General features: G+C 37.0%; 1 protein-coding gene across 3 annotated transcripts in view; it reads right to left on the bottom strand.

Moving 5' to 3' along the window:
• Positions 1-13,253, bottom strand: part of MGAT5 (alpha-1,6-mannosylglycoprotein 6-beta-N-acetylglucosaminyltransferase) — a 136,700-nt gene that overhangs the window by 45,864 nt on the left and 77,583 nt on the right. For all 3 annotated transcript variants that reach the window (XM_068949198.1, XM_068949201.1, XM_068949199.1), the window contains exons 6-9: positions 7,903-7,974; positions 7,224-7,385; positions 5,306-5,475; positions 4,286-4,420 (exon numbers count right to left, since the gene is read on the bottom strand). In XM_068949198.1, coding sequence (XP_068805299.1) covers positions 4,286-4,420; positions 5,306-5,475; positions 7,224-7,385; positions 7,903-7,974 — 539 coding nt within the window. The remainder of the gene's footprint in view (positions 1-4,285; positions 4,421-5,305; positions 5,476-7,223; positions 7,386-7,902; positions 7,975-13,253) is intronic.

Genomic DNA, 13,253 nt, shown 5'->3' with positions numbered 1-13,253 from the left:
TGAACCGAGTACCATATTCTTTTTGTTTCACTTAGCTGCTTAAACCCCTTAAAATTTAACAATTTTTTTAGTATTTCTACAGTGAAATAATTCTTATTTCAAAAAAGAAAAGGTAGCAACATATTTTAAACCTGAACGTCAATTCAGTGTGATTTTTACTTCAGTTTTTCACTCGATTTCCCCTTCCCTCCCAAAACGTCACCCTGATTTAGTAGTGAAGTTGCAGAGAGTTAGTGTGCCTTAGAACTAGTGTCAGACTGGTAAAACTATTCAATGACATGCTTGATTGACTTAAAATGGATTTAATTTAAAAAGCAGACAGTCACATATCTCCTCTTTAAAAATGCTAAACTGAACCATTTTTAAATACTAACAAAATAACTAAAATACTGAGAACTAATACGTGTGTGTGCGTGTGTCTATATAAACACATATAGATATATAAATATAACAAAATATATATTTTGTATAATCCACTACAGCCAGGCAGTATTTAAAACCAAGTATGAAATCTCTCACACCCAGCAGCTTGAAAGCAAGCTTGATAATCTTCACTGAGTGTGCCAGAAAGCACTCTTCCCCCCATCCCTCAAAAAAAAAAATCAGTGGGTAGCAAACTGCTTATAGTAACATTCACATTATTGTTTTCTTTCTTCTGACATATTATAAGTGAAAATATTGGGGCCTATATAAAAAAAAAAAAAAAAAGGATAAAAGTAACCCAGCATTAGCTCTGTTCCAGAAGTAACTAATCTTCCATAACATCAGACATAAGCACAATCTTAATAGGGCAGCCCCACTGGAAGTACCTATATATGTTTATTCATCTCCTCCTGAGGTTACAGTTCTTCTCTACTTATGCTTCCTCTTTGCCTGCACTAGCGAGATCGTCCAGCAGCACTGTCGCTGGCAGCAACTAGTGGCTATGCCACAGCAGACCATAAAATCAAGGGTACGCGTATGCCAATGGCTGCAGACAGACAGAAGACGCACGCGCCTGGGAGCCGGTTGGTCAAGCCCCAGCCAGCTCCTGGTTGGAAGCTCTGAGCTGAGGCACAGCACTGTGCCACCATGGACACACAAGCTCACGTCCAGCCAGCTCAGATCATGAGCAGCTCGTGTCTGCTGACAGCAATCTCCATGGACGCGCACGTTAACTTTCAGGCAACTCCATATTTGAATTTCAAATGTAAAAACTTAGTCAGAAAGTATCCCTCCTGAAACAGATATATCCTACAGAACACATAAGAAGCAGGAATGTTGCTCATTTTTCATGGTACCTGTCACGTTAATTTATTTCAAAAATAAAGCCAGATAGATTTTTGGCATATGGGAATGAGTCATTGCTGGAGAGACTGTAGAAAAATAAAAAAATGCCAGATTCTTATGTGCTGTACGGAGGATGCGGGTGCTAAGAAAGACGATGAGCTGTACTTCTCAAACTATATTAAGCCACTAATTTTTATATTTCCTTGACAAGATCCTTCAGCATTTTTATGGGCCTGTTGCTTCATCGCGCATACACTGCTTTCAAATATCCAGACTCCAGGACTGAAGCATACAGCACTCTTCTGTGTGAAGGTAAGGTGCACTCAAAAAATAAGGTCTCCTTTGGTGCACTCATGCTATTGACAGTACCAATGATATCACAGATAAAGTATGTACTACCCAGAGTCACTGGTGCTACAAACTTCAAGCGTATAAAACAGTATTTTGGTTGTTTAGAAATATTCACCTCTCACAGCAGCTACTCTTTTTGCGCTAGCTATTCTAGACACCTGACTTGCAATCACCAGCAATTTCCGCAGGGTTCAAGTGCTCTCACAAAGCATATATGGCACTTAATACTGAAGAGACTGTTTCGAAGGCATAATTTTATTCTCCCACTCCATTCCAGTATGAAGCCAACAAACAACAAGTTGTAATGTACTTACGTTTGAGCCTGGCCTGCACAAAACAGACTGAGCTAACCCCACGTTTGCTGAAAAAGTATACGGCATAAAGGAAAGCACTTCTTTCAAGAACGAAAGAATTATTCCTATTGATATTAAATATTACTGGCAAGTAAAGTTTGTAAAGAACAAGGGCTATAAGGCAGCTTTATTTACGATACTGTTTATTTTCCTGGAATGAAATCAATAAAACGTGTAAACGTTGTTTTTCACACTGGACTTCCTCATTTTACCTTACAGATTTTTATTACTATGACAAAGTTGATGAGGTAACTCATGATGCCGAGAAGAAAAATCATCGCAACAAGATTCTTAAATAGGAGATAGCTCGTATGAAGCTATGAATTAGCTATTCTGCTCTAATCGATTCTGGTAAAGTCTCTGCAAGAATACTGGATCCAGACTTGCACGCTGAAGACAACACAACTTCAAGAACGGTATCAGCTAATTAGAGAGAACTGTAAGTGCAACAAGTGTGATCAGAGGTCTGCAAAACGTGAACTATAAGCAGTGATCCAAGACTCTGAATTTGTTTATTTTGAAGAAAAGTACATTTAGAGAGAGCTACAATTGAAAATGTAGGTTGGTTCTAAAGGTTGGTGGAGAAAGGGAGTAATTTATTCTCCAGACCCCTGTGGGGGATGGGACAAGTAGTAATGGGCTTAAACTGCCATTTGCAAGAAATCTGGCCAAGAAAAACATTTGAAATTAAAGTTTAGCAGTGTAAAACAATGGCTGGGGGAACTTTTGAAGTCTTCAACAAAAGATTCAGCAAACATCTCTCAAAAAGGACAAACACAGCTGATACTGCTTTTCAGCAGAGGTATGGGCTAGATGAGGTCCTTTTAACCCCTAGAAATTCAACGCTGTGGAAAAAAGGCATTAAGTCATTTTTTTTCTTCTTCAAAAGCCTAACAAAAACTCTTACACTACATGAACTATTTGTTTAGAGCTAAATTTAATTTTAGTCACTTAAACCAGAAAAAGTCAGTAATTACCACAAATTAGAAATCAATGAAAACTAGATTGACAGTTTAAGATGTAATGATTCATGAAATAAGCAAGAAAAATTGAACAGCTAATCTAATAATCTCAGTGTCATTTTCCATATCTTCATTACAGAATATACAAAACAGGAAGCAAAGCAAAAGGGAAGAAACATTTTTAATTTATGAATATATTTTATATCCTTTCCACAGTAGTGCATGTGATCACCTACTGAAAATTACATCTGGCAGAAAGACAACCAACTGCAGCTCAGTAGAAAACAGGATTAGTTTTATTAGTAGGCTGCTAAAAAGAGAATTTCCATTTATTCTTCTGTTTCAAAAAAGAGACTAAGAGTAATCTCATCTGCAACGTTGATCACAGTAGTCGCACGTGAAATTATGCTGAAAAGACGCAACGCTCTAGAAAATCCTGAGGTATGGACAAAACAATATTTCTGCCTTCAGAGAACACCTTTCAGTACCTTCCATCAAGTAGGATTTACTGGCTTATGTGGGTCTTGGAACATCACTAATTTGATTAGGTACAGAAAAAATCAAAGTCAGTAAGTTAGATTTGTTTTCTTTTGATATAGATATATGTTAGAACAACATGTGAGGCTTGCTGATTTACAGTTACTGACAAAAAAGAAATGTGTCTGGAAAACTGCGTTCAATAAGAAGGCTATACAAACTAATTTCTACTGACCTCCGTCTTCCATTTCTAATGAAAGGATCCTTATAGATTACAGAGCAACAACACCTGCAACTACCAGCAAGTTTAGTTTTCAGACCCACCCCTGAAGATGACTCATTCCCAGCATTTTATGGGAAGGGACAGAAACAATTACACTGTTGCAGCTATGCAGTATCCATTATAATAGACATATCTCCACAGTCGTCATATGTATTTCAGTACGGCTACACGCACTGACAGCTAGGCAAACATATATGTAGTATTCCAGATAAAAAAAACTACACCTACTCATCTTTCAGCTCATCTATTAAAATTAGGGAACAAAAATTGAGTGGGGGGCAGAATAAAGAAGAGAGGGAAAGAAAACAATTACAATGACTCAACAAGATAATGTAATACAACGATATTAAAAATGCTTGAAAATACCATAACGTCTCTGGTTCACTGTCTTTCAAATTTGACAGGGAGAAAGATGATACGCCACAAAGAAAGCTCCTTCATTCCTAAGACTGAAGGACAACAGAGAACTACATTTTTACTTTCAAATTCAAGTGAATGTACTCACTTCAGTATTTTGTATGCTCACATGTGTTGTTCAAGAATAGCTCTTTAACAAAGCAGTTGAGAGATCAGATGAGTGTCATACTTACTGGTAATGTACCCATGATGGACCAAGAGTTTTCTTAAACTGAGTGAGTCCCACAATATCAATGTAAATGAGTTCGACAACTTTATCCCCCTGGGTAGGGCAGCCAGATCTGTTACCTACAACCTTTTTCATAATTCTAAACAAAAAAAAAAAAAAAAAAAGAAGAAATAAGTATTACTTTCCAAATACCTTGAATTCATGCTATAATACTGTTTATAGTGATAATTCACCTTTCCAAAAAAGTCTCATTCTATATTTTTTTTAAATCAGGATCCCTGTAAGAACTTTCAAATGCTAAAGACCCTCAGCATTTATTAAAGAACTGTTTATGCATAAATAAGATGATAAATTTCACTGAAAAACTCACTTAGTCTGAACAAGACCATAATACAGTTGGATCGATTAAAAAGAAAGTATTTTGGAGTGATCTAAAATAACTTCTGGCTTCTATTGACAGCTTCATGATGTAAGAGCGCTCTATAAGATAGTGTTGTCTTATTTTCTATAAAAATGAGAGCGACAGAAAAAATGTGTATGTGCTCAAGATTAAAATAGATGTATTACACATAATGCAGAACTAACAAGCAAAGCAAGATAAAGATGACTGAAGTGGTAATTTGACCAAACAAACAATTAACTGTGTCAAAAGTAATGTTTTTAAAAAGATTTGAATTTTTAATTTAAAACTAGATGAATGAAGAGTAGCAAAAACTGAAGAGGAGGACACAGAATTAGGCCAGCCTCTAACACTTCTTGCTGCTGCTTAAACACCTGGTAAGTTGCTTAGTTTGAATTTTCCAGCATTCATTTTACAAAGTCTCAGGAGTCTGAATCTACAGTGAAAACACATTATCCTTTTCATATAAATATATTTAGCTCATGAAAATAATCTCATTGTCTTTTTAGTGAACTATCACTTTCATTTTATGCTTTAAGAAATTATATCCTGTGCTAATAGAGGCTTCAAGAGTTTACAATTTCTTCTGTATTGCAGTTTCAAAATTGAAAGTAATCTCCTTACTCCTTGAGCTCTGCCAGTGAAGCTGAAATCCTGATGTCATGTCCCAGTAAGTAGAGAGATGTAATTAAATCACTCCACTGGACTAGTTCACCAAGTGGGCCACCACTAAATGCATTCTCTGCGATCTTGAATCCAGATTCTTTTGTCAAAAGTCCCAAATGAACAAGAATCTGGAAAATAAAGTTGTACATGAATGAGAGTTATTGACATTAAACATGCAACTAGTATACCTCTCAGCATATTCTCTTAAACTTCAACTGTGGCCAAGCTCCATCCCACAACCTGCATCCCAAGCCCCCTTAATATGAGACCTTGCAATTTAACTGTGTGACAGATTCCTAGAACAGTCATTATAAGAACGTTTTCACGTTGTTTTGGACTATTATATGCCACTTGATCAGTAAGTACACAAAACAACACAACAAAAAGGTAGTTATTCACTAAACGAATTGTTATGCTGCACAAAAAGTCATGGTTCATGTTAACTTATTCTGGTATAATAACCAGTTATATTCTCATGTAAGATATACTTGCTAATGCAACAAGACACAGCAGCTAAAGAAGGTTATGCTGTTGTGAACAAGTCATTATGAACTCAGAAAGACCGAGAAAGAGTAACGGGGCTTTCTCAACCTCTTCTCTTCATTGCCAGTGGAGGAGAGCTTTCTCTGAGGTTCCTTGAAGTCTGTGCTTGCCTGTGCAACACAGCACAGAAGCTGAGTTCCAAACACTTCACTACATACCCGGACTGTTAGGTTTTAGAGTCGACACACACAGTGCCAAGCACCAAAAAAAAAACCCACCACCTAAACCTTTTTCTTTCACTCTAAAGAAGTAACATCCAAAAAACATTTTATTCTACCTTGTGTAGCTCCCAGGATAGAACTGGCCACATGAAAATGAAATTACACTTTACAGAGCAATCTTAAATGACTTTTAACAAAAAAAAAAAAAAGAAAAAACAGTATTTATTAAAGTATGTAGAGTGTATCAAAACTGCCTGCACAGGACAGTACTGCTGCTGTTCATTCTTGAGTTCATTCATTCTCAGATATTATATTCCTTTAATAAGAAAGGGCTGGATGGCTGCTTGAAAGAGGAGGGTTGTTCCTTGAGAGTGGCTGAGCCTGCTCAGGGACAGAAAGCATAGTGCGTGATGAATATGACAGCCACAACATAAAGCACAGACCTCATGCAGGAACCAAGAATCTCGAGCAAGGAGCCAAGCAGCAATCAGCCAGGCTTAAGAAAAGGCAGAAACACAACTGTGCTCAGAGATAGCTCCAGTTAAGCACAAGGCACGGGAAACAGTTGTGTTTACAACTTTTACTTTTGTTTTTGTTCTATCTTACCCACTTGAGGTTACTTAAAAAAAAGAGAAGGATTTTAAAAATTCAAATAAAACTGGACTTCTGAGTTCAAGAGTCTTATGGTCTTTAAATTGGACTCATTACAGGAAAACGTCTACAAACAGGTGCAACCCAAAGTTGCGGCCAACTTTTAAGTCTATTCAAAACAAAAACAGAAAGACACTAACACATCAATTTTAAACAAAGGAGATGTACAATTGTTATCTTCTACATAAAATACTCCAGTTTCATCAGCTTGCAGTAAATTCTGAGATAAGTTTTACCCTTCAGAAACTTTTGTATAGTCTCCCTTTCATCCAAAAACATGGAGGTTAGGAAACTTATTCAAAGACTGACTCTCTGAAAATATATAAAATTATTTGTGAAGCAAGAGCCCATTGTAAAAATGATTTTAAATAGTAAAATACTTCTTGAAAAGAGGCAGAAGTACAAACATGAGCCTTTTAGACATATTTGGAATTTGCACTCCAAAGTCACTTTTGGAAAAAGAGACTTAATGGAGCCTGAATGATTGCATATGCTAAGAGTGAAAAAATGTTTTAACTTACCTTTTTTCGCTTTCTCTTCTCTAAATTTTGTTTTTCTGCAAGTGATTTAATTGATTCAATCCAGGCATCAGCCATCCGTCTGATGCGTAACATCATCCACCTGAATTCCTCATGCCTTGACATCATTTTGTAGAGATAATCAAAGTTGATACGAATTTCAGCCTCCAATAAAGCATTCAAAAAGAAAAACACTGAAATTATTCTTTAAATAGTGCACTTTCTGGAAGCGACAAAGCTTCCCAAATGTATACTTGCGCTTCACATTCCTCAGTTTAAAAAAATGAGGGAAAAAAGGATACTTTCCTTAAGCTAAAGTTGAGATTTTAGTCCAATTATTTAAGAAATCCTTGGCTAGAACTTTCTAAGCCACAGAAATTACAGTTATTTTTATCATTAGCATTTAGCAGCCAGAGAATACATTTACATTGTTCCATAAGAGATTTATTTCTACAATATAAGATTTGGTTTTGGCCATGTTTTTGCAAAATTAGGTTAAATATCTCTGAAACACAACATAAATTCAGAAAAATACACCATAGACATCGTATATATCACAAATCTTCCAAATACAAGAAAGTCTGCTATAACAACACTAAGAAAAAATGGGTTCTACAAAACGAGACAGTCTGTATCTAAATTAGATAAGCCATGTTCAAATATATGTTTTAATGCTGTTTACCATTGTTTTTTGATCAGTTTCTTCATCAGGATTTTTTGCTCTCCAAGGTAAACGAGGACACCAATTTTCAACCTGTAAAACAATAAAAGAAAAATCATGCATTCGTTTCTACTTTCAATTGATCTATCAAACTCTCTTACTGCCTCCATGTTTCACCTTTTTATGTCTTGAATAAGGCATCAGATTAGTAAGTCACTGCAAGCAGAAGATAAAAATCACTTTTTGCTGTCTTCTAAGAAAAGCATAAGAAACTTTTTGCAATCCAATATTATTCTAACCTTACAATTTGCAACCAAAAGCAGCATTTAGATATTCATTCATGATAATAAATACAGGAGATAAATGCCTTTCAAGCCATTGGTCAGCTGTTAAATGCTATAAATATGGTTTCCAAAATGGTCGTCTTTTCAAAAAGCTGTGCGCTTTTTATGCTTCCAGTTATTAAAAAACATGTATGTAGTTTGCAACATTTCCTAGCTCCCTTTGTAAGGTACCTTTATAAAAAGGCAAAGACTAATGAAAACTAAGGGTCAGAGACCTTGTAGAATTGATTTCTCTTTTTAGTGATCTAGACAAAAAGCTGAAAGAAAGAAGGCAAAAAAAAAAATCAGAACATCCTGTTTGGAAGGTTCTTATAAAAAATAGTATCCACAAGTACCAATAACAATAATTGTTAGAGAAACATAATTGGTGCTACTGCAATACTTCTAATATTGCCTACTACCCCCACCCCCCCAAAAAAAACCCCCACCAAACCTGCAATAACTAGTTAGGGTAGAAATAGGATGTGATGCAAGCCCCAGAAAGTTCCTGCACTCTCCCTTTCTCTCCCTAGGAATCTCGTTGCTCCTATACAATCTTAATTACCCATCCGCCTCAAGGAATTGGCCCATTCAATTTGGGAAAGGAGGAATCTCACTGTTAGAAGCAAACGCGTGCAAGCACAACACAAACACAATCGTACAGTGGAAAGAGAGAAAAGCAAAAATTTATAGGTCAGCTAAGACATCCCACTGCGACTAATTAAGTTCACAACTTTCAGAGAATCAGAACTCAGAATTGCTGTTACGGTCCTTCCAGTCATAGACATGTCAAAACACAATTTTAGTCTAATCACACTACAAAAAGCCTAAAGCACTAGACATTAAAAGCTTAAGATAAGTATCATACCAAATGACTGCCTAGAAAATCAATCCCATGAAAAAGAAAAATTAAGTGGAAAACCTAACTTCATTAAAGAGAAGCATCAAGCTTAGTTAGGTTCTTCAGACAAATTATATACAAAACATCGATTTGAATGCAAGGACTTAAGCTGTCCAGCATATTTAATACAACATTTGAAAGTAGTGACCTGATCAATCCCATTTGAAATGAGGCTCTTTACTGGTGTCCAATTCTGAAAAGACACTAGAAATTGTAGCAATTAATAGGCATAACTTTAACTAGTATGAGTCGTGGAATTAGTAGTAGAAAAGAGTTGCAAGCTCCATGCTACAAATCACGCACGGTCCCCAATCTCAATTTTTTCATTTTTTTTTGTTTTTAGTAGTATGAATAACGATGAGTCTATAGGAAAGTATTCTGATTGTTAAAACTGATCTGTATTAAGACATGACATTTCAAGCACCACTGTACATCCCCCTTTTCTGGCTTCACATATTTCATATTGCACAATCATGAATCCTAAAGGAACAGGATATTTTTCAGAGCTACCAAGGACAGCTAGCAGCATGTCTCACTGGCAGAAAAATAAATAAAGTCTTTTTGTGCTTTTAGAAATACTCCCTACGGTACAAATTACAGTAATTCTACCCACAAACAAAAACTTCAGGAGTGACTTGAAAGTAAAAAGGCAGTACACGGTTGTCTAGAATTCACTTTTCCTTACTGATATTTTAGTCAATTCCTCTTCTCACTTGCAAACCAGTGTTACTCACCAGAGGATTTTTAAATATATGTTCTCCAAGCTACGCCAGTTGTTTCATAATTTTCAAGATTGATACAAGCAGGAGGAAGAACGCATAGAGCATTCTCTTACGGAAGAAGAAAAGAATTCTGTTCATCTTTATGAGCCAATGGCTCCCAACCTGAGTATAGTTAAATGTGGGGATAAATAATCAACAAGAACACCTGGAAAACAAAGATGAAGAATACAGGTCTGGCATACAGCGGGCAAGGGGAAAGATGACAAAAATCCTATTAAGTTAGCGACTCAAGGGAAAACGGGGATGGAGAAGCAGAATACTGACTGACAAACTAGCCAGGGGGCTAAGGATCATTTTAGTAGTGAACTTCAGGTGTTCTTGAACCATAAAGATCAAGGGTATACATGCCTCCAAAAAGGAAATGCAACGTCAAAACCACCTGAAAAAGCTAATAAAAATTCTATTGTTCAAAACATGAGTTAATTTTGCAGATAATCAAAGAACCAACAGGAATTAACAAGTCACAGCTCAAATACAAACTGAGAGGAAAATTGGAATACAGTTAGAGTGACAACAGAGATCAGAAAACTCAAACGCTCCAGATTAAAGCTCATTCAGCAGAAGTCACTTTTAGAATAAAGCAGATATCATCAGCTAGATGCGAGAAAGTACAGCAGAGAAGTCTACAGAAGCTTAATGTCTGTATCTAGAGGTATCTAGTACATAAGAAATATCACACTTCCAACAAAGACAAGCTTCTTGCACAGAACAGAGATACGTCTCTCTATTTCAGGTTCTTGCTTCCCAGTTTAGTCAGCGCTACAGCTGGTCAAAGATTTGGCAGAAGGGAGAGGCGACTTCAAGCTACCCAATTACACAAGTTACCTAAAACTTCAGCGGTAGCTTTCGCTGAACTACTGAAAAAAAGGAAGTGACAGAATTCACTGCTTCCTCTATAGAGTTAAAAAGCTTGTTGATTTGATATTACCTACCGCAGAGACCTAGCACGCCACTAAATTTTACAGCCACTCCCCTTCAAAAACACAACAATTGTATTTTTATATATATTTCAAACATTGATGTTCCAAGTTGTTAAAATCACTCAGTTAAGGTTTTTTTGGCATTACATTGTGTAAAATTATGGTCTACAGCAGTATAATAGATGTACAAAGCCTCAATAACACATCTTCTGAAAGAGCCTGTAAAAAACAGGCTTAACATTTGATGCCAGAATTAAAGGAACAGTTAACACCAACCCTGATCAGTAGCAAGGTGAACAACTTTGCATTCCTCTCCATTTAGCCTCAGTAATATAGAGTAGTGCAATATACACACTAGTTAAGTTACATCATTTCTGTAAGATAGGTAAAAATAACCTAAATAATCATATCACTGGTTTGTGTCAAGACAATCGCTTTCTGCTCTTTCACTGCTTTGCCTTCCTCTCTTACTCAGCATAGCGCTCCTTAACTCAGACTGAACACATCAGCATTTACTACCCAGAACAAGCAATCTCTCACTGCTGATCCTAGGAATTACATTTAATTGCAGCTCTTGGCAGGGGTTAGAGTTCCATGAGAGCTTCCTATGACCTAGAAAGTAGCAGTCTTTTTCTTTTTTCCTTAAGATCCCCATACTGTCGCTTATTCTAACAGCTTCACGGTTATTCATATAGAGCATCACAAGGATTCTTGTGACTAAACATGAAACCTAAGTGGTTAAGCTATATTCCTGATTGCCTTGCATGGCCAAATATGGCCCTTAGCAGGCACTGCAGTTGTACTCATCATTTCTAAACAGCAAGTCCCACCGCTCTTCTGAGATTTAGGCTTTTGTCCACTGGCATGGCAACTTCCTTGAAAGCAAAACTGGGTGCTATGGTTACTGAAAAAGTACAGGAGTGCACTCACGAAATGATATTTTCTCCTAGCAAACATCAGTGATAACTTAATCCATTTTACTTTGCATCGTATTGATGTAAGACAAGTACAAGTTGGTTTTTATTTCAGCAGGTACTACCTTCCAACTACGGACGTGGTGAGAAAGGTGAGGAACTTCTAAAAGCGCTGGGATATGCTTGAGTGGAAGTCTTCAAACAACCTCCTCGGCCTTGTGTGACAAAGGAGCACTAACAGTAACGCATGCTCTGTGAAAACACCTCATGCTTGGCGCTTGCCTCCCTGCCTTGCTTCCAAAGTGCCCAAAAAGCTTGATCTGCTGGGCCTATCAGCTTCTGCTGAATCTATAAGGGACCGGATAAGCACATGCCAGCGAATGTGAGGGGCAGAATGGGGAGATAGAAAAAACCTACTGCTGATTTTGCTGATTTTGTATTGTACCATCCAATTAACGACAAAAAAGTTTGCAGGAAATGTGACAGCATTAAAGCATACCTTGTCCTGGACTCCAGGCATCCTTATGATTAAATAAAACGTACAGAGGAAAAAGAGTGCATATATATATATATATTTACGCATATGGTGATACACAGGAAGATGATATAGCATCAGCTTAAGGCTATGGTATGACGTTATAAACACAATGCTGCTCCATACTGTTACAGATGTTTTCCTTGTCATTGACAAGGATGACAGAAAGGATTATTTTAACAGTGAAATGTGTCTAGATGAAATCTCCATAAGAAATGTAGAAATACTTCAGCCTTGTATTTGGCTAGGTAAGGACCAGTTACACAGCAATAAGCCGCAAGTTTGAGCGAGAGAAAGGAGAAGAGCAGTGTTCATTTAGATCCTGCCTTTTAATTGGATTATGCATTTTGTCTGACGATTTAAGACAAAAGACAGAACAGTCCCTGAACAAGGAGCCAGGACTGCTCTCCCTGTCGTTCCAGGGGAACCTCTCTCTCACTGGGTTAGCAGCAGTTCTTTCCCTAGCTTATTCTCTCCATAGCAACCAACTGTTATGTTATCTGCATGATTTAACACGAAGGATAAGGAGCATCTCATATGATACTAGACTACAGATTAGCAGTTAAAGAAGATTCTTGCAAAGCAGCAACTGCAGATTTGAAGATTGCCTATTTTTTGGATGAGTGATCTAAAGGCTAAGCTATTATTCAGAATAGACTATACTTATCTTCCTCCTATCATATTTTTGACTAACAGTAGCCACACCTGCTGTACCTATTGCTGAATCCAATGGTGATCAAATATATTAGGCAGTCTTTGATCATGCTCAAGAATCTAGGTCCACCTGGAGACTCAGGTCTTCCCTGTCAGTTTTTTAATCACAATAGACATAGCGCTGTCTAGAGTACAGGTAGCAAAGGCTAGGCTGCATGGTACTTTAGAAGTCCAGAATTCAAGTGCTACATAATTCCAGTTATTAGTGAGAAGCAGAGCTACAGAACTGCTTTGGGGTTCTGCCTAAACTGAGTTCTTCTACTCCCATATCAGAGCCAATCCA

Source organism: Struthio camelus, chromosome 6 (assembly GCF_040807025.1).
Source record: "Struthio camelus isolate bStrCam1 chromosome 6, bStrCam1.hap1, whole genome shotgun sequence".
In the NCBI taxonomy this organism is placed as follows: domain Eukaryota; kingdom Metazoa; phylum Chordata; class Aves; order Struthioniformes; family Struthionidae; genus Struthio; species Struthio camelus.
This window is presented reverse-complemented; position numbering and strand designations above follow the sequence as displayed.